Source organism: Numida meleagris, chromosome Z, assembly GCF_002078875.1.
Source record: "Numida meleagris isolate 19003 breed g44 Domestic line chromosome Z, NumMel1.0, whole genome shotgun sequence".
Lineage (NCBI taxonomy): Eukaryota > Metazoa > Chordata > Aves > Galliformes > Numididae > Numida > Numida meleagris.
The window spans coordinates 18411908-18439368 of record NC_034438.1 but is presented as its reverse complement, the minus strand read 5'-3'; the positions used below and the strand labels follow the sequence as shown (position 1 = coordinate 18439368).

The 27461-nt window shown below is 38.3% G+C and overlaps 1 protein-coding gene across 1 annotated transcript in view; it reads right to left on the bottom strand.

Annotated features, from left to right (window-relative positions):
• RAB3C (RAB3C, member RAS oncogene family) overlaps positions 1-27461 on the bottom strand; it is a 148598-nt gene that overhangs the window by 63724 nt on the left and 57413 nt on the right. The window contains exon 3 of the mRNA XM_021381225.1: positions 9381-9499. Coding sequence (XP_021236900.1) covers positions 9381-9499 — 119 coding nt within the window. The remainder of the gene's footprint in view (positions 1-9380; positions 9500-27461) is intronic.

The window sequence follows — 27461 nt, the reverse complement described above, 5'->3', positions numbered from 1 at the left end:
AGACAATTCCTCCATTTAATATCAGTTCTCTGAATAGCTGAGAATCTGTATTGTCTCACCAATCATGCAAAGTCCATTGTGAAATTTCTGGTCCAGCAAAGCAGGTTTATTTTCAGACTGTCACATCTGCACTGTTGTTATTAATTATTGATGCTCAGTTCACTTACCAGATGAGAAATAGCCGGCTACAAAGCAGGTATGTTCGGCTTCTTGCTGTGTATTCATAAAGAACAATGGGCAGGAACTCAAAAACTACAGGCTAATTCTGCCACATGCTATGAGTTTTTCAGAATTAAAACTGAAGTATGTTAAGGCAGATGTCGTTATTAACTAGGCATGATCTGTCACGTTTTCTCAGCTAAAAAAATCTGGTGTTTCAAATTCATCAGGACTCCCATGTTTTCCTGAGTGAGGAAAAACGGCCCAGGGAAGGAGCAATGAAGATGTCCTTACTGCTACCCAGTTCTAACAAGAGGTTAAATTCATCCCTCAAACTGCAGCCCTTATTTGTAGGGGTGCAGGCTGCAGAGGCACAGCTGCAGTGATGGCACAGCTGGTGCTCACAGACAGGCTGCAGTCCACAATCCTGCCCTCTGTCCTGCTGGCCCTGCAGTGAGCCACGTTGAGTTATGGCCATTGGGGGGCTGATCAACTGCCACATGAGACAGAAATGAAAAAAACTAACAGGCAAGCATTTAAGGTGCTCACATAGCCTGTTAGGTCCAGTGGAAGTGACTTCATTCTGCTGGTGAATTCCTGAAGCATACCACTGAGATTAGCCCAACTGAGGAGGAGCTCTACTCAGCCATCAACGAATCAGCACGATTGGGATGAATGAATGATTGCTACCACAAATTCATGGCTATGCTGCCCCATCTCAGATCTGAGGGAGAAGAAAGACATGGAGCATTCTGAGTAAATTCTGTCCAGATAGTATTTGCTCCCTTTTCTGAATAGACGCCCTGCTTTCCATATTAATACAGTGTGATACAGCTCAGCAGAGCTCAGCAAACACCCTGATACTTGATAGCAGACTAATTTCTAAGAAGGAGATCACACATACATACTGGAGTAGGTTCATGTGGGTTCAGGAACTTCTGCAGAAGTGCTTTGTCCCGTGGCAAAACCAGTGAAAGGAGAGGCCAATAGGACTGAGAAGCAAATATGAATAATATCAGTCCCATAAGTATTTTTTCCCTTTGGTTGAGAACACAAAAATAGAAAAGAATGCAAAATGTCATGAAAACGTAATAGCTGTCTTTTCTGATTAATTGCTACAATGCATGAAACAACATTTTTTTTTTTGACGGTAAATGCACTGAAAACACTTTCTGATGAGGTTTGAACTTTTAAATCAAAGGTTTACTATTTTCAAAACAAAAATAGTTGGATACAGATTTTGCATAAATTTCCATGCATAATATGCATATTTAAATTCAGGATTTGACAGAAAGAAAATGATAAGAAAATTATCTTCATCAAAGTAATGTCGTCCAGGCTACTGTGCTGCTTAAGCCCACAGTCAGATATGTTATCAGAAAGATGTTCTTTTTTCATTACTGAGAGCTGTTTTCCAGGCAAACCTAAAATCTTGCCTTTGGAAACATCAAGGACAAGAGAGGATAACACATTACTTTTTTCAACTTAACAAATAAAGATTTTTTTATATTGAACATTTTTTGTTGGCCCATTGTAAATGTTAAGGATGATCTGCTGAAAATTACAGAAAACTGAAATTAAAAAATGGAAAAACAATTTGCAACATTGTCATAACAGATTCACTTTAGGAAGAATCAGTCTCTGCATATGCTACTACTCAAATCCTTTACTTTGTAATGCAGTGTAGCTCTTTTTTCTGATGTACTGGAAGAAACACTGTGACAGACTTAAGAGTGGGTCTGTCAAACTGGGAAACATGTAGGTGGTTTAAGCTGTCGCCAGTTTAGCATACGTGATCCAAATTATGTTTAATGACAGACTTTTGAAGGAAAAAAGACATCTTTTCACAGAACTGTTTTCCACACGCAATGTATGATATCAGGAATTTGGTACCAAACAATGCATGGTAAACTGTTGAGCAAACTGACATGGAATATGGAATTTTGTTTAAATACTTTAAAGCACATTTACTCCACCAAGAATTTTTTATAAATTTTTAGGTACTATTTTTAGTGGGAAGAAAAATGTCTTTAAGAAGCATACCTAATTTTCCACTAGACTTGGTTCTTCTTTCAGAAATAAAAAGTTAAAAGAAAAAGTAAGATATTTAGCTTATTAAGAACAAAGAATTTTAGTGTCATCTTGTGCTTAACAATGTCCATTTCCAAGCATGATCATCAAAAGTAAAAAGTTGAAATTTCATGTATTTGTTTCCTATATTTAAGTCAGTAAAGAATATGAGTCCTCTTAATGCTCATCCATTGTGCAGAAAGAAGACAAATGAAAAAATACACTAAATTGATTATTCTGAAATATTCATCCTTAAATTTCATCCTGTTCTTTTCACATGATATTTTTTATGCAACACTAGTGTCTCATTCTTTTATTTTAAATAGGAGTGACATGAAGCTATGCAGCAATGCACAACTTCTGGCATCTACTTGGCTAAAAACTAGCTACCTCAAATAAGCAGGGAATCTACTAACATCTCTTCATCCAATCCCAAGTTAATATATGCACTACCAGAGTGCTCCATCAGAACACTTTTCCAGGTGGCTGCAAGCTGCATTGCTGTGTGAAGGAGGCTGCTAGCTGCACGGCAGTCTCTCAGCCTGCACGGCAGTCTCTCGGCCTGCACACGGATCACTGGTGGACATGCTGGACATGGCTCATGCTGGACATAGCCCCATGGGACAGAGCTCCAGGGACACACATGGGAGGTGGCACATATAGCTTGTGTCAGTGCTCTGCACAGCGGGACCGCACAAATGGTGCTGTCAGGTCATACCTTTTGGCAGACAAGGATGGACTAACTCTGCCTGGAAGTACTTTCAAGGTTTTCTCCCCAGTACACAGCAAATAATGGATTTTTCTTAACTCATAGAACTAAGTTCGATATTGAGTAGAAGAAAAATAGCCTGCCTGTAGATCAAGCATGCTCTGAGCATGATTATTAGGCTGAAAGTTAAGAGGTGACAGCAAAAAGAACATATGCCCTTCAGAAGTGCACATAGCAGTACTGACATTAACTTAATGAGCTTAATTTGCTTTGAGGCTTTTTACATTTGTCCATTAACATGCTAATGTATTTTCCAATTATATTTTTTCTCTTAAAGACAATTCAAAAAATGCCTTCATGTCTCTTCCTACAAGAGAGACATTTAATAGAACACAGAAAAATAAAAATTCTAGTGCACTGTTGCTCTACCTGATAACTTGTAGTTAATTTAGGATGATGAAGTAAAAGCACAGTTTGAATGAACTGGACTTTTTTTCCACAATGTTGTCTAGAACAACAACTATTAGTGGTATATCCAGTGCATTCAGCTGCCTAATGACACGGTGCAGTGAATGTTCATATTTTTAAGCCGTAATTCTGAATATTACACTGTGTTGGTAGTAGCACAGTTGCTCTTTAAAGCTCTGCTTTTAAGATACCTCAAATGGTACCTTGAGGAATTAATTCCAAGCCAGCTATCCTTCAGGAAAAAACACAGCACAATTTCTGGTAATGGCTTAACTCAAAATTGCACAGCTCAGGATCTACTCTGCTCTTAACTAATGATTGCTGTTTCTATTCTATTGTCTTTGCCCAGACCCCATTCCCAATAACTATCTCCCATGTGTTATGGGCACAGACGAATAACATATGATTAGTATCCTATTCTTTTGGCTTTTAGATGAAATTCACTAAATTTTCTTGATATTCCAGGCAAATTGGTTAGCACTAAGTTCTGCAACAAGTTCCTACGGAAATATATAATAAACAAAGGACAATAGAATTCTTAAATCAGAAATTGCATGCTGTATGCTAAGCCTCTGTCTCCTTCATAAAATAGGCACAATATACACTGAATGCCAGCTGATACTTTCCTGAAGGTGATGAGCTTGAGCATACTGAAGACAGTAAGCTGTTTAAATCACACCAGAGGGGTAAAAAAGAAAAAGAAAAAGCAAGAGAAAGAGAGAAAAGAGAAGCATCTTGCATGAAGACTCTCTGACGTTCTAAAGAGACATAACTGTACATCTTTCCAAAGGAGACATTAAAAATTATCCATACAAAGCCCTTAGCATCGCCTTCAGCCATGTGGGTCACCTGAGGATGCATCCCTGGATGTGGGACTCCAGCAGTGCAGTATTCTCAAATTTTGAATACAAACACAAGGAAGCTCTCCATAGCAATGCTTTCAGCAGTCACCAGACAGTGATAGATATTGCCAAACAAACAGTTTGAGCTGGGACAACCTTTTCATTTACAGAGTACTGACTCAAAGTGAGTGTACTATGTAAAAACACCCCTATCTAGGCTTTGAACTTTGTGGAATGTAAAGTCATTCAGCTGGATTTCAAACTCAGACATAAAGGCTCAGGCTTTTATTTGCTGTTTCTAACCTAGCCAGAGACACTGCATTAGAAATATTCTAGGTATAAATAACTCCTCAACCTCAAAACTGTCAGTAAAAGGATAGCAAGGTTGTACGTAAAGAGCACTTTATTTCAGAAAGATTTATTTTCCTGGCATATCTATGGAACTCAACATACTGATTTGATGGCATGTTAAAAAATACACAAAGCCTTCACATTCTTCGTTCTACCAAAAGGAACCAGAGCCATTCATCTATGTCGACTGAACCACTAAGAGAAAAGGGAGCAGAGAAAAGTCCCTGCAGAAATGTAATGATGATAAAGGTTAAAAGCTGTAAATGCTGCAAATGGCAGCACAATAGAGTAACTAAAACATCTACTGTGGTGTTACAACCAAACTACTACAGCAAGCATGACTTGAAGTGGCATGGAGCCACTCTTAACATTCACTTTTTGCATATGCAGATTTAACAGGAAAAAGAAGAGAATGTTAAAGAAAATCAGACTAATTACTTGAAACATCTATGTGCTACCTAAGGAATTTACCTAAAGAACACATTTTGTTTGTTCCTCATTTCTAAGTAGGCTCTAGACATCAGCGAAGCAGAAAAATGATGCCCTCCAAGTGATTCCTATTTGTAGAAAAAATATATATATTCCTTAAATCTGTGAATCATTTTAGGGTGGCATCACTGACATGCGGAAATGCATTGTCAAGTACACACCTTGCTCTTTCAGTGCCAGCTGCAAAAAGACCTCCTGCTAAAATCTGGGCAGAGCTCCACTGGAGATCTGCTGAGTCAAAGAATGTTTGCTTTGCTGTATCTGCTAGCAGACAGATTTTCAGCACACATCCTCTCTCACTGAAAAAAACAGAAGCTGTTGGTCCTTGGGAACTTCTGATAGTCCGTATCTACAAAGGAGAATATTTTTCAGTGCTGTGACTACTACCATGAGCTTTTATTTGAAGGAAACAAATTCAGAGATTGACCTAGCATTGTTTCCTTGCCAGCAGTACTGGCTTGTTCAGGCTGTCCTGGGAAAAGGTTCACAAAATGGTTCATGTACATAAGTTGCCCACCTAACCTGCTATGAGGAGCAGAAGTGAGAGAAACTAACTTTCTCTGAGTCACGCTTACACTTCTAATAATGATCCTTCCTGTCTGAGGAAGACATATTCTCTATTCCCATTTTGCCTGGACCTACAATGTTACTTTGGAATTTCAAAACGGTAAATTATACATTCTGACTTTTCTCCATCATGGAAAAGTTTGTGCAGGGGCAAAGCATTTCTTCAGTCTTGATACAAGAACCACTCGAAATATTTCACAAAAAAAAAAGTAACAAAAATCTTTCCAGCAACAAAATTCAAATCCAAATTCCTTCCGAAGTCTAGAACAGAGAAGTACTTTTGCCTCTGTAACTTTATTGTTCCCATTTCATTTTAGTTCTGCCTAAAGAATTCAAAATTTAAAATTAAAAATATAGTCAGTTTAGAGAAGACTACTAGCAGAATACACTGCAGAGATAAAAGCAGGTAACTGATTCTTCTTCAGTGGAGCTAGCTAGAAGACTAGCAATACGCTCTAAAATAAAATAGAGAAACAATTTAGTCTTTGACGTGGATTAAACCTGAATTAGCCCTTGACAGAGAAATGGAAAAGGGTTATAAGCAATACATCACTATGTCGACATGTGGAAAAACTACCTAAAGAGAGCATCTCAAGATTTCTCAAGCCAACTGTTTTTGGATATAAAAAAACATATTTACTTAAGTTACATTTTTTGTTGTTACTATTATTTGTAATCTTTACGTTTTTTTATTTTACTTAGTGAATGTAGAACATGAATGTTTCCTGAAGTATCAAGTGTTTGAAATTTATTAGACTTTCAAGTCCTTTAGCCAAGCTTTAAGACAGAACAATTTCTCAGTCCCACAGAGTGCTGGACAAATGCTTGCCTGTGGTACTGCTGCATTGCATATATTGGTGCTAATAGGTTTAGACAAAAAGACAGACTGACTTTTTTGTATGTAAAATGTTAACGGTCAAATTAGGCATAGTGTTTCTCACAGCTGAGCAAAGTCACGCTGACCTAGCCATGGCATACTTGGAAATATGACAATCCATCTGCTGTTAAAAATGAGAGATGTCAGCCAGATGTCAGACTGAAAAAAATGCTTTTCAATACATTACAACAGCTTTGTATGAAATGCTTTTAAAGAATGACCTCTGCACACATTTTAAACTGCCCTTCCTTATCCAGATCTAAAAGGTACCTGTAGATTTATTGTACTGATTGTAATGCAGTTTCTAGATGAAGCCTTGAAGCTGACGGACTTTGAGCTTGAATTTGGCCTATTGTGCACATACATGAAATGCCATCATGGCCATCAGAGGCAGTTTTATCACAGGGAAAAGCATTTTAAGTTCCAGAGGGGCTTAAAATCTGCTGCTATTTCTTTGCCCCATATCCTTCACAAATGCACAGACACACACACACACAGGCATATCTGGTCTCCTGCAGCACTGGTAATTGTGAGGCTTTTAAAATTCTTTCCCATTCAGAAGTAAACTATAGTTTTGAAGCTTGGGCTAAAATCAGTTATCAACTCTGAGACAGGAGGAATAAAACAGGGAGGAAGAACAGCAAGGCAGCAACTGGGCTCATGAAATTAAAAATGAAAATAAAAGCAAATCAGTGTCTCATCCTGACAAATGAGGCAGGACTGCCTGTCTGTCATCCCTTTCATCATGCAGATGACTGCTTAGTAGCTCTAGGCATGTAATCATGCAATCCCCTGTCCACCAAATTTCTACAGTTGCTGCCAACTGTTTGTAAAGCTTCTAGATAAAAAGTGTGGGAAATTGAACTTCATAAGCCCAAAAGATCCGTATCTTTGAAATGATTCTTTTTTTGTTTCACTTTACAGAGATTTTTGTTTTAACTGGTATGAAGCCTAGCTATTTTTCACCAGGAGAGAAAGAGTGGCAATAATATTAGATCTAGGAGGTTGGAAAACAAACAGGTGGTGAAATTAATAGTAAGTATGCATATTTACTGTTGCTATAAAGAAATCCTTGTATCGGAGGAGAATAGATAATACATGGGATGCCATCTGGTTTGCCCACAGATTGGGGCAATGAGATTTGCAGGTTACAGCTGGCCCCTCACAGCCATTATCACCCAGTTAACCCAGAGTTTGAATGGAATTAGCCGATGAACAAAGGGCAGCAGAGCCTTCCTTCCCTGAAAGAAAATCTTCAGCTGGCAGGCCCAACAAGCTGGCTGCCACGATTGCAGGCTCAGTGGTTGAGGGGGGTGTAATCCTTTATCCTGTTTTTGCTAAACTTTCAGAGCAGCATCTTCAAATAAACCTTTCAGTTGCTTCTAAATAGGTAGGAGATTCTGTCCCATGCCGTTGAACAGAGCAGCACTTGCAACTGTGAACAGCAAGCCCTCAGCATGACACTACCAGCTGGTACAAATGACTCAGAACATCCCCTTGTCATAACAAGTTACAGTGTGCAAACCCATCTTCCAATTTGAGTATCACGTAGTGACTCCCCTCAGATAAATTCTCCTGTCCAAAAGCTCATCTTTTGGTCTGTACAGGCCATGGAAGCTCACTGATTCTCTAGAAAATAGAGATGGATCTTTCCTAAGAGCAATTCAGTGTGGAGTTGGACTGACAGCAGCTGTCCTTCTTCCTGGATGACTGAGTACATCACTAGTCTTCAGACTAGACACGTTAGGCAACACAAGATCCTATTTCTTGTAGAGCAGAATCAAATTAAGTGTCCTAATTATTATTTTCTGAGTGCTGAATGTCCAGACTCAGCATACACAGACCATGAAAATCTCCACGTGTGGAGAAGAAATGTGCTCCATGGTTTTAGTGGCTCTTTCTGCCACAATGAGTTAAAGAGTATGAAAGAGAAAAAATTTTATTCGGCAGCCTGTGACTGGGCACATTACAAACACCATCACAACATCACTGCCTTTTACTTCAAGTGTAAAATGTGTTTGTGACCTTGTCTGTTGTGAAAAAAAGTACGCAATGGTACTTATCTCAACAAAAGGTGCTAAAAAAGAAATGTACTGAACAAATCACACAAACTCAGAACAAAATCTTCTCTCAAACACAATTGTCCCACTGAGACAGAACGCAAGAGAGCACACAGAGCACGCAAGAAAAATGCTATACATACCACCCAGTGCACTGCTAGAAGGCTCTTAGGTATAAAAATACCTCTTGAAGAATAAGATGAGACGTCTGAGACTAACTCTAGCTTTCTTTTTGGGTCAGCTGTTCTTTAAAAACCTTACATTTTTTGGATCCTCATTTATCCACGTCTGGTTAAAACGACACTGTTATGGAAACATCTTGACATTCACAAAATGGTAATATAACCACGCATTTTAAGTTCTGTAACTCTGATGAAAGTTTTCTCAACATTTTTTACACTTGAGCCACATGAATGAGACATCTAACCAGCTAAGGTTAAAAGCAACATCAACAAATTAAATCAAAAGACAATCCCACACATAGTATCCAGTTTATTTCCTTGAGCTACAGTAATGCTTTCTGCTAACTTAGAAGCTGCTTATCAAGTTGCTCATCCTAGTGGAATAACCCACATTAAGTGACATCACAGGAAACATGATGGTTGCTATGAATCATATGCAAAGCATTTTAAAGTATTCATTGTCTTCCCACAAAATCAAAAATCCTGCCTCTGGGTATAGGCACTGTATCTGGAAATAAATTTTTCAAAATCATGTGCACTGTCTCAACAGTTAAGTGATATCAAACATTACCTCTGATAGCTAACACGAATTCCAATTTTACTTACCAATCCTGCACAGCATTGAAGGATTCTTCATTCGTGATGTCATACATTAAAATGAAACCCATTGCACCCCGATAGTAAGCCGTGGTAATTGTTCTGTATCTCTCCTGACCCGCTGTGTCCTGAAACAGAAACAAAACCACTTTTTACTTATTGCAGATAAATTGACAAATGTATTTTGTTTGTTTGTTTTTTAATTAGGAAGAAAACTAGTAGTGGTTATTGTGCAACTCTGCAATCCTATTCATAAAATTAATTGAAAGGAGAGAAAAATGAGAGTAAAAATAAAAAGGAGTATTCTGCTTTGGATCGTAATAGGAGGATCACATCCATTCTGCAATATGGTGAGAGGGGAGAAAAGCAGAATGGCTTATAACAGAAGCCATTCATTGCTTCATATTGTGCAATGTATTTTGGATGAGAACCTTGTCTCCTGCTCCTACCTAGAAGCTTCCCATTTTGATAGAAGAGAAAGGTGAGGTCACATGTTCTGGAGAAAAAGTTTGGGCAAATCGGTATCCTTAAGAACTTCACCATAAGAACAGTATGGTTCTTGAAGTCTGAATGTCCCGGATAAAAGGCAGTGTTTGACTGTTTTGTTCCTGTGATTTTACACCATTGGAGTTCATGCCAACTTTAGCACAAACTGAAATGTGTGCTGACAAAATATAGACTGAGATACTGTCCTTCTAAAATAAGAATGACATCTGTCAAATAAAAGCTGGCTAGAAGTCCCTTACTACAGACCAGTTTTACTCCTCATTCTCTGTAACTCTGTAAAGTAAGGAATGTAAGTTTTCCTTTTTCCTACTCCTTGCTTTACTTATTCCCATTAAAAAAATCCTCAGCTCAGGGAGTATTTGTTAATACATTTAAATGCAGTGTCTGGCATAGCTACCTGTACTGAGTCTGTACTGAGACTGTGAGAGACAAGTAATAATGAAATTACAGGAATAGCATAACAATATCCTGTTCCAGCAAACCTATTTAATACTTTTATCTATAAACATTTATAAACATTTTATCTATAAAGCTTTAGATGACCCATATGTAACATTTCAGTGCAGTCCTCTAACTCTCCAATAGATCAGCTGGATATCTTTTGTTTTGACAGACTTTGAATCATAATTCCATTACTTCAGACATTTTGAGTAGATAAGAACTAGTTCACAATATCAACAAATTTACTTAATTTGCCTTCCTGCTGAAAGAGAGAAATAACTTGAGGTAAACAATGTTTTACTTGGTTTATTTTCTGAAATGGTTTCTGTGTTAGTCGTACTGTCTTATGAAAAGGAGAAAAATAATCAGGCCTTCTTTATGCGTATGTTGTGCATCCTGTAACCCAGCAAAGTAAAAAAGGAGATTCTAGATACATCAGAAACAACTTACCAAATAAGAAATATAACCAAGACAGCTGCTGAAACCAAACAAGGATATGGCTAAAATACATGTATTCAGTTCATTCTGGTTTATGGTTGCTACTGCCTTGATGTAGCTTCAGTGCTCCAAGGCTAAAAGTCATAGAGAAGTTAGACCCTAAGAGGCCTCATGGGAGGTTAAGCTCTGCCTGTCTGGGAAACACCAGACAGGCTTAAACTTCTTGTACTTGTATTCAGAGCTGGCTGAGACTTTTTCAGGTGTGGTCTGGAGGCAAGATAGCTGTCTTAACTGCTCCCAAATTTTCTGGTGTTCTTATCAATGAATATTAAGACTCTTCCACTAAGCCTGTGTACATTCTAATATGCAGAGGTGAGTTCTCTCTCAGTAGATCACGCTCTGTAAATAAGAGGAAAATTACCACTGAAATTTCAAGTAAAAACATTATTAGCAGAAGAAATACCATCTTTCATTATCTAAAAAAACATGTCTTTGTATTTCTTGTACGGACTAAGTTTTACCCTCAGATGTTTTGCTGGCTTCATGTATTTGATTTGGTACTACGGAAAAGAGCTGAGAGGGACAGCCTCTGGTAAGCACACGGCCTTACTGTACAGAACATATGCAATCTTCAAACAAGTTTTGTCAGTGTCTGCCTGCTTGCTTGTCTATTAGGGGCGTGTTTGATAGGAAATATGATGCTGTGACAAGCAGAAGCCCACTGTTAGTGAAGCAAATCTTATTTTGCTCTGGGTGATACCTACCGAAACCTGTCTGCAGATACGAGTGAACAGTTCTCATTATTGAACCATAAGGAAGTGAGGCTTCCTATCTTATGACATTAAGCACTTTGTAGACAGTCTTAAAGGGAGTCAGTATGGACCTAGGTAATCTAATTACAGAGAATAAAAATGAGTGTAAAGGAAGACAAACATAAAAGTTCTTAAATAATTTACACAAATGGAAGGATCTGCAGATGAGAATCCAAACACAGACTGAGTGAACCAAGGCACTGGGTTTGACATGGTCAAAGGAAGGAAGGAGGTATTTGGGGGTTGTTCTCGATACAGAAATCTAATATATGCCTGCAGCTAATGTGACAATGACAACAACAAAATTCTTAAATGGTATTTCAGCATATGGCATAGATGGATGACCATTAACAAGGTGGAGTATATTAGAATCACATGTTGACAATCACATTCATGTTGACATTATTATCAATGCACTTGCCATAAGAAAACAAAATTCTCATTGGTCTAGCGTACAAATTATGTGCTGGAGTGTTTATGGTTCTGTAAGAAATGAAACGAATACCAGTAATCCATTTTGTCAAACCTTTTGTGTTTTACATGTTCATAAGCATTTCCTTTGTATTCTGACTAGAATACATTCAAAACCACCCCAAAGATAGCTCCTTATATAGTATTGATAATTAACAACAATAACATGTGAGAAGAAGTACTATACTGAAAATATAAAGTACTTTAATATTAAGCAACATGTTTAATTATACTGATTTAATGTATCTGAAGTAGATAATGCAGTAATGTAAGTGGATTTTTTCTGTTTATTATCTTTTATTCTTATGGAAGAACTGAGCAGAAAAAAAAATAATTTTCATATTTCATCATATTTATATCTGTAAATCACTACTGTTTTTATACTCAGGTACTAGTTTGTACTCAAAGAAAACCTCCAATTCAGGTATGGCTATTGGCTGCTGTTAGTTTACTTTAGTCCTCTTAGCAAGACCATGGAATTGATCTGGTGACCATCTTTTCAGGTTTATATTCTGAAATATGTTGGTATATTGCACTGATTTTTAGTTTAGCAAACTAAACAAAATAAGCCTGAGGAAGAATAAAATTTGACCAAGTAATGAGTGGCATTTTAACCAAGGCAGTTCATTTTCATCTTTGATGGGCAGAAAACAGGACACATAGATTGTCCTGGGGGCTCCTTCTTTCATGGGAACAAAATCTGATAAGGACAACTGACTGTTCATTAAAGCAGTAGAGTAGAAAAACAGAAGGGAATGAATGACAGTGAGGGAATGCTTCATGAAAAGTTCTATGCATGGAAGACAAAAAAAGGGTATTTTACAAATCTTAAAACATAACAAAACATCTCACAACAGCTTCAAAGTGTATTTTCAAATATAGAATTTTTATTGTTAAATTGTTTTGAGTATAGTTCATGCAAATCCATTAGCTTCTAGTGTGTTAGGTGACATCAGCTGCCCTTGCTTTGTCCATCAGTGTTGTCACTCCATTGTAGAAAGCCACAAGATTGGTCGGACATGGTCTGTCCTTGGTGAAGCCAGGTTGGCTGTCTCATATCATCTCTTTGCCTTGCATGTGCCTTAACATATCTTTCAAGAGGATCCATTCCATAATCTTCCCAGGGACAGAGGTGAAGTTCCCTGGCTTGTGATTCCCTGGGTCTTCCTTTCTACCCTTCTTAATAATGGGAGTGAAGTTTCCCTTTTCCAGTAACTGGGGACTGCCTCTGATAGCCATAACTTTTTGAATATGGTGAAGAATGTCTTGGCACTACATCAGCTAGTTCCTTCAGGACTCTGAGATGCATGCCATCAGTCCCCACAGACCTGTACTTGGAGGCTTGTTGAGTACTTCAGCCTTCACCATGTCTTTTGAAGCCAGTTCTCCTTTCTTTTTTGTCTGTTCTGATCAGCGTACCTACAGAATCCCTTCTTATTATTTTTCACATCCCTCACCAACCTCAGTTCTGTCTGCACCTTGGCTTTCCTGGTCCTATTTCAGCATGTCTGGACAGCATCCCTGCATTCTTCCCACGCCACTCATCTCTACTTCCACTACCTGTACATTTCATTCTTATCCCTCAGTTAGAACAGCAGATCTTTGTGCAGCCATGCTGGTTTTCTGCCTCCTCTGCTTGATTTCATACACTGGTGAATGGAGAGCTCTTGTGCTTTCAGAAAGGTGTCCTTAAAGAGCTGCCAGCTCTGCTCCATTCCTTTGTCCCTAAGGACAACTTTCCAGGGGATCTCATCCAATAATTCCTTAAACAGACAGAAGTTTGTTCTCCTGAAGTTCAGGATCCTGACTCTGCTCTTTGCCAGGCACATATTTCTCAAGATCACAAACTCAACCAGGGTATGGTCACTACAACCCAGATCACCTCCAATCTTATCCTCTTAAATGAGTTCAAGTGCGTTGGTGAACACCAGGTCTGACAAAGTTTCACATCTGGTTTGTTTGTGTAACACCAGGAAGTTGTCCTCAACACCCTACAGGAGTCTCCTAGATGGCTTATAACCTGCCCTGTTGCTTTCTCAGCAGACATCTGGGTGGCTGAAATCCCCCATCGGAATCAGAGCCTGTGAGTACAACACCTCTTGTAGCTGAAGCAAGAAGGTGCATCCAGAGGCTTTCTTTGATCAGGTGGCCTGTAGCAGACCCTGACCACCAGATGTTCTCTATTGGTCTGGTCCTTAATTTTTTACCTACAATCTGTCAATGTGATCATGGCTGTTTCACAAAGGCAGCTTTTCACAATCAATCCATTTGTTAACAGAGAGGGCATCACCATGCCCTTCCTTCCCTGACAAAAAAAAACAGCTGACAGCCAAAGGAATCAGCAAAGCTTTTCTGTAAGTAAAGATCTTGTCCGAGGCATATGTATCTGTAGGCAACAAAAGAAGAATGGTGGAGGTATCAGTTGTGGGCAAAATACCTGTTTGTGGCTCGTGGTGAAGATACCAATTTGGTACATATTTGACCACCTGTCCTTTCCCATATATGTAGCAAACAGCATCTGGAGCAAGATAATTCTAGATGAAGATAAGTTATTTTTACAGTAACTTCATTAACAAGGCTTTTGTCATGTGTTTCTTCCTTGAAGCTAGTCTTGAATAATTGGGAAATGTCCTACAGATTCTCATTATTACTATGTAACTGTCATAATGTTGGAAGTTTTAGAGTATGGGAAAAGCACTAGCTGCTGACAGCAATGGTTGCAGAGGAGTGGAGAGCTATAATGTAATACTCACCTGAGCAAGCAGAAACACATAGAGACAGCAGTCTAGCGGGCACAGAAGAAATAACCTGATCTGCACTTGAAGATAAGCATTTATGGGGCTAGAAAGTCTCAAAACACAAAACACAGAAACACTGGTTTTTATAAATATTTTGAAAATAATAACCATTTAGGCTTGCAATACAGAGTTGTCTGAACTAATTTAGCAGAATTAAATCCCCCGTACTGTCAAGGCCTGCTAAGGCAGATATCATCCAGAATCTGCCACGTTAGAACATATACTTCAATTATACCAACGATTTTGAGTAATGCATTAAATCTGTCCCTTTCTGAATTAATTTGCTGAGTGTGTGCTCTCTCTATGCCTTGCCTACCACTGCATCACTGACATAAAGAATACTTTATGTAAATAACTTCCAAGTGGATTTACTCATTATTAATGTAGACATTTTTGAAGGTGAAAGCAAACAACATTTGGCAGCAAGAACTTTTAATGAGGCTGTCATTATGGAATTCAGTCTGGAAAACACAAACTGATTTTATTGCACATTTGAGTGACTCTATGCCTCTGTATTTCTGCACTGTATGCTAAACATACAAATGTCATCTCAGATTCATTTCCCCACATTGGAAATTTTACATACATCACAATACAGCTTGTGCCAGAAAATTGGTAGTACTGGAAGAAGATTTCTTCGACATCATCTATATCTCTGATGCACATCAACAGCATTTGGAGAGAGGCAAACAGAAAGATAAAATAAGAAATGTGAATTGGGTGAATTCTCACTTTACAGGTCAATATTTTCTGTGAACTTAAACAAAATTGGCAGAGCAATCAAGAACTGCAGCTGCTTTATGAGTTTCATGTTTCTTTCCTGCTGTTACTTCCCAGTGGTTATTTATATACTTCATCAAAGGGACTGTATGTTTCCCTCTTTTCTCCTGTTTTTACATAAAAGAACTTGAGGCAGTAAGTGAATGAAATCTAAACTGGCTCTTTCCTGAGCAGCTCTGATCTTTCCTCAGGGATCTCTGTGAGCTCAGAGAATGAAATACAAAAAGGGAAATACGACAAACCCAAAATCAGTATGTACACTTTTCAAAGAGGGGCAAGGGGCAATCTCTGCAAAAATCATCTTCCTCTGGGTATGGACAGATGCAAATCCATCCAAAGCCTGCTGCCAGTCACCCAGGAAGAATAGCTGCAGGTCTACAGCATAAGTAACTGAGCAGGGCATAAAGAATGAGAAAAGAGAGGAGAAGTGTTGCAGCAAAATGAGCAGACTGTTCTGGGAGCATCGCTTCTCAGGAAAGAGCACTTCCATCAGAAATCACTGGGGCCACAGAAAGACACATATGAGCACTTACAGATTGGAATGGAAAACATTTCAAACCTGTTTCTTTAGCTAAGGTATGCAGACAAAATACAGCACTGTGTATTGCCAATTCAGCTCTTGATTGTGTACCTATCTCCTCTCAGCAGCTCTTTCCAGACTTCTAATGAATTTGGTTTCCCTGGAATTCTGATCATGTGTGTGCGTGTGCATGTGTCTATCTACATATATACATATTTAAAAAAAACAAAACATTTGGAACTTAAAAAGCTAGCTACTCAGTCTGCCTGTACACATAATCTAGAGCTATATGCTAGACCCTATAACCCATCCTGAAATCCGAATTGGCAGGTCATTCATCATATAGGAGGGCTGTGGAAGCATGGCAGGGCCAGCTGGAAATAGCTGGGAGCAGAGCTGAGGAGAGAAGCAATATTCCATATGCGCCCAGCAAAATGGCTCCAGGAGGTCTGTCCTGGTGGCTGAAGGTATGGCAGAGCTTCTCCTAGAGGAACAGTTTGGCTCCCAGAAAACTCAAGCCAGGGTTGTAGGAACTTTGTAGATTTGCTTTCTCTCAGAACATCCCTCCAGCTGGTAACTGTGCCTGAAGTTCATTTCCGTTCAGATTTCCTATTTTTCTCCTTTCCTGTTCTTTATTGTCTTTTTTTTTCTTTATTTTTAAGACCTGCAGAAAATGTTCATTCTCTGCAGTCCAGCTACCACCCCTTCCTAAAACACATAGCTTACGAAAGCCATTGAACCACTTCCTCCTTTGAAGCTCAGCATAGCTGCCATTCATTCTAGAGTCAAATTTTGAGTCTCCCTCCCGTATTAGTAGCATGTCTCTGTGTTTCCTGGACACTGCTAAATCAGTGGGTCCCAGCTTTTCTTAAAAAATAAAACAGGTTAATTTTATTCAAGTACCACTTTGTATTTTAAAAAAGCTTCATGTTATGGCCTACAAAGTATTTTTCTTTCTAGAAAGGCTTGGATTTTAGTTTTAGAATATATTTTCTTCTATTTTAAGGAGAGAGTTGCAGAACCAAACTTTAAGTTCAGCTCCAAAAACATATGGTAGAAATCAAGAATTTACAAAATAATTTGCAATTCATGTAATAATGCAAGTATCTTTTCTGAATAAAATTAAAAGGCAAATCAAAAGTTACAGGCTGTAACTCATTCAGTTGAATACTTTCATATTTTTATTGTTACATTTAATTACTTGTAAATCAGGCTTTAGAAATTTCCTCATATTTTTCAGAAAAAAAAATTAAGACAACAGAGAACCATGCTGAAAAAAATGCTATATACAAACAAAATCAGCAAAGTTTTGATATGAATCTTTGTTCTACGGGCAGCTATTATCAGTCTGGAAGGAAAACAGTGTGATATTCCTGGTCTTGCCATATTTGCTTTTTAAAGCTCCTGCTCCCGGAGTTCTGTGACTATACAAGAACAGCAGCTAAATTAGCAAGCTAATCTTGGAACACTAACGCCTGGCACTGAATTCTGGTAAAGCTTGAAGGGATCAGAGCAATCTGCTTGTGTGTGAAAGGAACACACAAAAAATCGCTATATCAACAATAATTTTTCAAGAAACGGTCATCTTAGAAATCTGACACTTGAGCACACTATTGACGATTTTCAGACTCACCAGTTAGTCTCCTTAGCCTCTGGGAGTCTACTTGGCAACTGTGAAGCTAGCCAGCGTCCATCGTACATACAGTGGTGTAAGGACAGTTTGCAGCAGACTCAGTCCCAGTGATATGAGACTTATGCCTAATAGCTAAACAAGAAGCAGAGATGTCTCATGCGCAGATGAAGGAGACAGTCCTTATCTCTGCCCTGGTGACTGCTGTTTGGTATTTGCAATTTGACTGTTTCAAAACTGGCTCTTCAACCCACAAAGCAATTGGTGGTCTAAAAAATGGCTGTGTGGCTGCCTTATGACAAAGATGTTGTTATTTATTTTTTATTTATTTTACAGTAGTGCTAAAGCATTTACATCTTTGCCTGATTTCTCATCATTTTTGAAAGGCATTTGCCTTTCATTTAACAACAAAGGTAAAAAACAATGGGCTAAAATATACATTCAGAAACTAAGATGACTTAAGACACAAGCAGGGAGCATCACCTAGATATATTGGAATGACACTATGCCTTCTGCCTCACTTCTATACTTTGATTAGATACTTATACATCTTTGGATTAATTACTTCTCTCTAGAACTTGCTATTCAGAAAATATGAGTAAGAAGCTTTCAGATTACTCTCTTCTTTGTCATTATGTCCTATTCTGCATCTTGAAGACAGTTTCCTCTATTAATATTCATTACACATAGTTAATCAACTTGCTCTTATTAATCAGGATGAGGGTGAACTCCATGGATAGAGAAAAGTTTGGCCAGCCATTTTGATCATAGCTCTATGTCAGCAGCTCATTGCTCTGCACAAATTTGCGTAATACTATCATCATGGTACAAGATTATGCAAATCCTTGTCCACTGATTAGCTAACGGTACCTCTTAGCTATTAAGAGCTATGAACATAATTCTACCCTCATGGCAACACCAAGCTTAGCAGATTTTTGTTCCAGCAGTTTTTTTTAGGAGCAGAGTTTTGTAACTCTTTCAGATAAAAGTTTGAATTAGTAGTTCAAAGGACATTGTTAAGCCACAAACCAAGCACACTTGCCAGAAATTGTCTCTTCACCTCTGCTTTTCCCTGTGATAAACCCCCATGTTTAAATCTCCAGGAATGTTCTTATTAAATATTAATGACCTTTCAAACTTTCCCAAGACTAAAAGAATGTGTTTCTGTGCAGAATATTAAGTTCACAAAATGTATTTAAATGGTCAGCAGAATTACTATCAACTCAAGGTTTTTACACAAAATTGTTTTGAATTTCAGTTAACTACCAAAAAAAAAAAAAGAGACATTTTGTATCACAGAACATGTCACATTCTACCTTTTTTAGGCAAAAGACTGCAAATATACTGTTTCTGGAAGAGTTCAGGCATTGTTCAAGTTCAATCCCACTGAGATACTTTTGGAAGTTTCCTTGTGTAGTGAACTTTCTAGGTAACTTCTGTATCATCTCTTTCTATGGCTGTGTCAGGATACTGAGATATAAAAGGAGCATCACTGACTTCTAGAGAATCATTGTCTTTTAGAGTAGACATCCAAGTTACTTGAAGAAATTCTGTTAAGTCTTGGTACATTATATATTAGGAAGATACCTTAAGATTTTAAGGCTAAGATGAAAAAAGAGCTGTGTTTACAGGACAGCCTTCATCAAACTCTCCTTTCTTCCGTTCCGTTTTAACTCCTTTGCTCTCCAATGATCTGTCACCACCAATTCCTTGATATGTGGCTGTGAGTTAGATTTTTGAGTTCCCCATCAACATAGCATTTCCTTTTCTCTTTAACTTTTTTCTCTATTTTTTTTCCTTCTAGGTTCAGATATCTGTGATTAGTAATTTACTTCTGCAGTGATAAATATTACACAATGTGGTCAGCTAGCCAGAATCATTAATGTCATGTCCCAGGTGAGTTCTTCTAGCATCTTCAACACATTCAGCTGAGCCTGTCCAAAGTGGTTCTGCATTAAAGGGGAAGATGGATAAAGGACAGGTGGCACAGGACAGATAATGTCAGCCATCAGGAACTAAAAAGTTTTTTTACAGCACGGGAGTCCACCACTCTATCCAGATGGCTTGTGAAACAAAGGTGATACATGAAAGACCAAGAAGCTGTCCCTAAACCTTTTATATTCTGAATATCTTCTTTAGTTCTTTCAAAGTGGATCTTTAATTATCAACTCTTACAGGACTCCAGAAAATCTACTATTGCCTGCCTTTAAATTAATTCAGATTAGTTGTGGAAAAATTAACAAAAAGATATCACTGTCACCAGTATGCTGCTAGTATTATCTTTCCCTAGGTGGGATTTGTCTGTTAATTTGGGGAATCTTTAAACTGTATTGTAGTCACAAGGAAAGATAAGTGTCATCAAAGTAAGACGTACTTCTTAGATAAACCAGAAGAACTGCAAGAATCTCTTCAAGAAAAAAAAAAAAGGCTAAAGATGCTAAATGGAACTAATAATACAGTCTACCATATGACTTGGTATGGTGGGTTTTTGTTTGTACTGGTATTTGATGAAAGAAATATAATTCAAGAGAGCACAGGTCACTCTGACAAAGAAATTTTTATTTACCCTGAAAACATCTCAGAAGCTGACAGAATGTAACACACGTCAGCCAACCATGAACTTTATGTTGTTCCAGTATAAAACAGTAAATTGTTAAAGAGAGAGCTGTAAGTAGATGTTAAAAATGTCAGGGGGAGTTCTGACATAAAGTGGAATAATTACACTAGATTTCAGCAAAATTGCCTTGTAATTTGGCCTCTGATCTCTTTTCTTTTTTAGCTCAAACTGGTTGAGAGTTATGTGTTTAGCATACGTATAATAATATTTAGCAATTCTAATTAACTCTTTGTAATTTTAAGCTCAAACTTTTGAGACGAACATAGTCTCACCAGAAAGCATAATTACCACACCTATCGACCTATTAATATTTCTTGCTTCTTCTAATTAGAAATTTAATCTTTTTACATACAGCATCTATTTCAGAGTCCTGATCGCTGCAATAGACAATGACACTATAGCTGGCATCCATACCAGCATTATGGCAATTGCTGCTTGTATAGAAAGAGAATTCAGAACACTGTATCTCTATTTCTCCCTCAGAAATGGTCACTATCAGTTCCATTAAATTTTTCTACAAGGTAATTTTGAAACAATTAGGAAATTTTTAACAGATTAGAAGTTATTTCCTTGATCAGCACAAGGCTATTTTATGGGTTTGGGCAGTTATTCTGCTTTTTTTTTTTTTTTTAAAGTATTATCACACATCTCAAAAATGCTATACAAATTTTGTTAATAAAGGTTTGGCCCTCTGTGCAAACACCTCTGACAAAAGTCTCCTCCTCTGACAAGAGAGGTCATCAAGCTGGATTCCGATTTCACCAAAGTATAAACATGTAAAGATACTAAAGATATTTTTGGAGATATATTTGATGCACTGGATTTTTAAATGCCTAAACAATTATTTTACTTGCCTTATATATTTGGGAATTTACTTTCTAAGTACCTGAAGACAATACAATTTCAGCACACTTGTCAACTGCCAAATAAACTGCAGTAAATTCTTCTGTGCAAAGTATAAACTTTGTGAGAAAAAAAAATTGACACGTAAGTAGGTATGAGTGTGCAAATTCACATGCCTGAGCAAGCTAAAAGACGGGAAGCATTTACAGTGTGGAAATACACTTAACTGTTTTTTAGCCATTTTTCTAAGTATCTATTACTGGCAACCAGCCCAGAAAAACTAGTGGACTAGCTGAACCACTGGTCTAATGCAATACAGTTATCCTGACAATCTAGAATGTAGTATCAACCTTTGTCAAAATACTTCCATAAAAATCTTTCTAGAAAATCTGACATACATTTTTTTTCAAAGAAGAGTGAACCACACTGATATCAACAACAGTTTAAGGAAAGATATGTTCATTCAAAGTTTCTTAAAAAACTACAGCAACAAAAAAACAATATATGAAGAAAAGAAGTGCTTCCACAAGAAGGATCTTACCTACCTACTATGTGTATATTTCAAAAAAGATCAGGCAAGCAAAGCAGTAGCAACACCTCACCATACAAGGGGAGAGAGTTTAAAGCTTTATGAGTGCCTGCTTGTCAAGACAATCTACAAACAGCTCTTCAAATAACATATAGCAAACTTTATAAATACAGGAGTAGGCTCATGCACTGTGGGAAAAAAATACAAATCCAAAGGTCCTTACGTAAAGAATGAACTTTCAACAGGAATTCAGACTTTTGGGTACTTTGCTGGATGAGAACTCAAATGATACCACATTCCAGAATCAAATTTTAAATGAACTAAGATTATTTCTTGGACTTTGTAGGAAATTTTTTTTAGGCTTAGGCAGAGAAAGAGAGGTGAAGGTTAACATAACTTCTAAAACTAACACTTTGTGTTTATACATTTGGAAAAAGCATATGAAACTGCTGATGCTTTACCATTTTCAAGTGATGATCATTTTTAACTGTTTTGCATGAATAACAGTTTGCTGGCTACACAGAGGTAGTAAATGGGGAAAAAAGAAACAACAAGATTTGTATTCATTAAAATAGTAATTGAATAAAACACATCAAGGAACTTCTGGCCAAAACCATAAAATAACTCCCACTAGAAGCAGGTTCTAAATCACAGGCTGTAGAAATGCAGGGAGAAACAGAATCATAGAAACACTGGCTAAAAAAGACTGGGACTTGGTGGACCTGACTCTGAGGCCATCTTCTAGTTCACATGTCCATATTTACAGAGTGTAACACACACAGAGGCACAAGAATTGCCTTTTTATCCAAGAATTTATGTGACTACTTTGAAGATTTGCTTCAATTATATCACCTAAATACAAGAGATCCTTTCAGAATCCAAACAGATAGATTCCTAAGTTTTCTTAGAAACTCAGAGAGATTCTAATTTTACAGTGGTGATTTTATTTTGTTTGGGTTTATTTTTTAAATCAGCACGTGAACCAGTTGTTGATGGGATCCAACCACATGAAATTCTCAAGCAGAATAATATAAGAAAAAAGACTTCTTCATTGTTGTCATGGTTTTATGATTTTCAGTTATTGGTACTCCACATCATAACATCATGTAGTGAATGTACCTGGTTCTCAGAAGAGAAGGACTACTACAGTCCCCACGGTACTTTGCTCCTCTGTTACCATTTCCAGCCGGAGGGAAAAGATAAAAGCTCGCAGTATAAAAACTTGCAGATCACGAGACCTCGTTCCTTTTTCCGCCGTCTCTCGTCTTGGCAGCACCTCGCTCTCCAGCTGTCTTATCGTTGGTAGTAGAGTAAGGCCTACCTTGATTTTGGGACATTCTCTCTCTCTGTATTGGATTTATCAGCTCAAATTGTAATTATATTGTATTATAGTGTGTTGTTTTGCATTCGGATATCTTATTTAGTAAATTAGTTTGTTTCTCCTCAGATTGTTGCCGCTGTTCTTTGCTCTCAGGGCCATCTCCTTACCCTTTTCCCTTTTCCCGGGGCGTGGGCCTGTGGGTCCCCCGTCCCCTTTGTCATGGAACCGGGCCGAACGCCCGTAAACCATTGACAATTGTGTAAGTTTAGTAGTTACATTACATCCATGCTATTCGTTCTTTTAAATAATAAAATCTGTATTTAGTAAGGCAGAAATCCTAGCTCATATTACTAGTAAATTAATTAACTTTTTAGAAAGATCCAAACACACTTATGCTGATCATAACATGGACAATTCTATCAGTTTGGTAGTTCAATCGACTACCAAAGAAAAACAGTATGAAAAGATTTTGATGCTTTAAGGTAAAAAGCCTGATTTAAATGCACCTTTCCTTCTAGAAACATTCTGGAATTCTTATATTTATTACCAGGTGAAGTGATTGCCATATGTTATTTGAAAAGATCTCAATGCAAATATTTTAATGAAATGAAACATAAGTTATAAATAATTTCTAACAGTAAGATTTAGACCACATATGATGTACTATAATTAGTGCTTCAGCTGTGATTTTCAAACTACAGATACCTTTCCAGTAATTAAGAGTTATTCTGTTGTAATGCGTCATAAAAGGATAGGAAATTACAGTCCAGTGGAAGTAGTAAAATGACCCGCTGTGAAAACTGTAGCAAGTATTACAATCAGAGCTAAATGAAAGCACTAACTACTACAAAACCAGACATTGGGATTATATGTAGTCTAAGAGCAGTCTAATAATTTTCTAAAGGGCACGCTTGCAGCGAAGCACTGACTATATAGAAGATGTTTGATGGCAAGAACTCTGCTTTAATTTACACATGGTTCTATTTCTTCTCTAATTTAAAATTCGTTAAAACAAAGATGCAGCTTCCTGGAAACTATGATATTCTAGTAGAGCTCTATTCCATTTTTTGCCAGTCTTCTACCACACAGTAGTGGTTTTAAATGTGTAGTAGTTTTCACTAATTTTTAAACAATATATTCACACAGCTGCATATTTCTGTGCATATACACAAAAATACAGATATAAATGTATATGTGTAGAATATGACCATAATTACATATTATATTCATATTACAATGCAAAGATTTATTTGGCAAATCTTTTGTAAGTACTATGTCTTTATATCATGGATAAAGATAGCAAAATTGTGACACTGTGAAATCTTGCCTATGATCCTAGAATTTTGACTTCCCTCATAAGAACATGACGAGAAAGGAATGTATCAAATCACAATTGTTCCCATATATATCTACTTTTCACCAAGCATAAACAAAGAGGAAAATCATTTTACAGAAGAGTTAAGCTCAGGATTAGGAATGAAAAAGACAAACATACTAGTCTATAATTATTTCAGATTCATATAGTATTTACTGAAGAAAGTAAAATACAAAGTTAAATGTAGAAGATATCCAATCAAAGGAATCTGTTCTAACAGCAAATTACACTTAATTAATTTCAAAATCCAACTTAATCCCTTGATAGGACATCTGTTAAGTACCAAGCAGTGTTAATATCATTCAGGTTCCTTAACTGTGCCTCTCCAGGCCTCTTTCACTGGAGAGGACATTGGTTGGGGTGGATGAGTATTTTCTCTGCATGCATTCTCTGCCTTTGGCTGCTGGAACCTGAAAAGAAGCCCCAGAAATCTTTTCATTGAATATAACACTGAATAGCATGTTAACTGGAAATTGCATTATCTCAACCAAATATTGTTTGATCTTAGATAAAAGATGAGAATTATTTCTACCCTGATTTGATTAAGCTGTGGGACACGTTCTCTTTTTGTGCAAACATAATTGAATCATCATCCATCAGCTGACAATGCCACTGAGACAGACATGAAAGACTGACAGCAAAAGAGGAGACTTGAACAAAGAGAGATAAAAATGAGGACTTCATCCCAGAAAGGAGTTCTTTCCTGGCATATCCTCAAATATACGGGGGAAAAAAATAACTCTGAATTCTGATGATTTAATATCATAGAATCATAGAAACACCAAGGTTGAAAAAGACCTCCAAGATCATTCAGTCCAACTGTCCACCTACCACCAATATTTCCCCACTAAGCCATGTTCCTTAGTACAACTTCTAAATGTTTCTCGAACACCTCCCTGGGCAGCCTGTTCCAGTGCCTGACTCTTTCGGAGTAAGTTTTTCCTAATATCCAAACTTAACCTCCCCTGGTGCAATTTTGGCCATTCCCTCTAGTTCTATTGCTAGTTTCATGGGAGAAGAGTCTGATTCTCATCTCATCATAACCTCCTTTCAGGTCGTAGTAGAGAGCAATAAGATCTCCCCTAAGCCTCAGCTCACCCATTCCCTCAGCTTCTCCCCACAAGGCTTGTGGTTCAGACCCTTCACCAGCTTCATTGCCCTTCTCTGGACACACTTCAGGGCCTCAATTTCTCTCTTGTAGTGAGGGGCCCAAAACTGAACACAGTACTCGAGGTGCAGCCTCACCAGTGCTGAATACAGAGGGAAGATCACTTCACTGCACCTGCTGGGATCACAGTTTCTGATACAAGCCAGCATGCCATTGGCCTTCTTGGCCACCTGGGCACACTGCTGGCTCATGTTCAACCAACCACCAGCCAACTTCCCCAGGTCCATTTCTTCCACACAGTCTTCCAGCCAGTCTGCTCAAAGCCTGGGGTTGTTGTGGCCAAAGTACAGGACCCGGCACTTGGTCTTGTTGAGTTTCGTCCCATTAGCCTCAGCCAAGCTATCCAGCCTGTCCAGATCCCTCTGTAGGGCCTTCCTACCCCCTGGAAGAATGACACTTCCTCCCAGCTTGGTGTCATCTGCAGATTTACTGAGGGTGCACACAATCCCCTCATCCAGGCCATCCATAAAGATACTAAGCAGGAGTGGCCCCAGTACCAACCCCTGGCGAACACCACTCGTGACCAGTCACCAGCCGGATTTAACTCAATTTATTACCATTCTCTGGGCCTGGCCCTCCAGTCAGTTCTTCACCCAGCAAAGCGTGTACCTGTCATGGTACACACGGGCTGACAGCTTCTCTAGGAGAACACTGTGAGATACAGTGTCAAAGACTTTGCTGAAGTCTAAGTACACTACATCAACAGCCTTTCCCTCATCCATCAGGCTGGTCATTTGATCATAGAAGGAGATCAGGTTGGTCAAGCAGGACCTGCCCTTCACAAACCCATGCTGGCTGAGCCTGATCCCAACTGTCCTGCAAATGCTGTGTGATCTCACTCAAGATGATCTGTTCTATAACCTTCCCTGGCACTGAGGTCAAGATGACAGGCCTGTAGTCCCCTGGATCCTCCATCTGACCCTTCCTGTAGGTGGGAGTCATGCTGGCAAGCCTCCAATCCTCTGGGACCTCTCCGGTTGACCTAGAACACTGATAGATGGTGGAAAGCAGGTTGTTAATCACCACCGCCAGCTACCTCAGCACCCTTGTGTGGATCCCATCTGCTCCCATGGACCTGTGACAGTCCTGATGGAGTAGTAGGTCTCTAACTATTTCCACCTGAATCGTGGGGTGTTTATTTTTCTCCCCACCCCAGACTTCCAGGTCAGGGAGTAGAATACCCTGAGGATAACTGGTCTGACTGTTAAAAACAGATGTAAAGAAGGCAATGAGAACCTTGGCCTTTTCCTTATCCTCACATTCCTCAATGCATCCAGTAAAATATGGAGATTCTCCTTAGCCTTCCTCTCATTGTTAATATATTTGCAAAAAAGTTTTTTATTCTCTTTTACTACAGCGGCCAGGTTGAATTCAAGCTTGGCTTCTGCCTTTCTAATTTTCTCCCTGCGTATCCAGACGACTTCTTTGTACTCTCCCTGAGTTGCATGTCCCTTTTTCCACATGAGGTAGTCTGTCTTTTTCTTCTGGAGCCTCAGAAAAAGTACCCTGTTCATCCGTGCCACTCTTCTTCCCCTACAGCTAATCTTATGGCACATGGGGACATTCTGCTATTGTGCCTCTAAGACATCCTTCCTGAGGAGCATCCAGCCTTCATGGACCCCTTTACCCTTCAGGACTAAATCCCAAAGGACCCTCCCCACCAATGTCCTGAATAGTTCAAAGTCTAGTACGAAGACTGTCATGGTTTTGTGATTTTTTGTTGTCAGTATTCCACATCATAACATCACGTAAAGCACTGGCAGTTAAAGAGTTAATGTCCTGGTTTCTGCGAACTGCCTTTTTTGGGTGCTTGGTTCTCGAGGGGGAGGGGAGGAGCTGC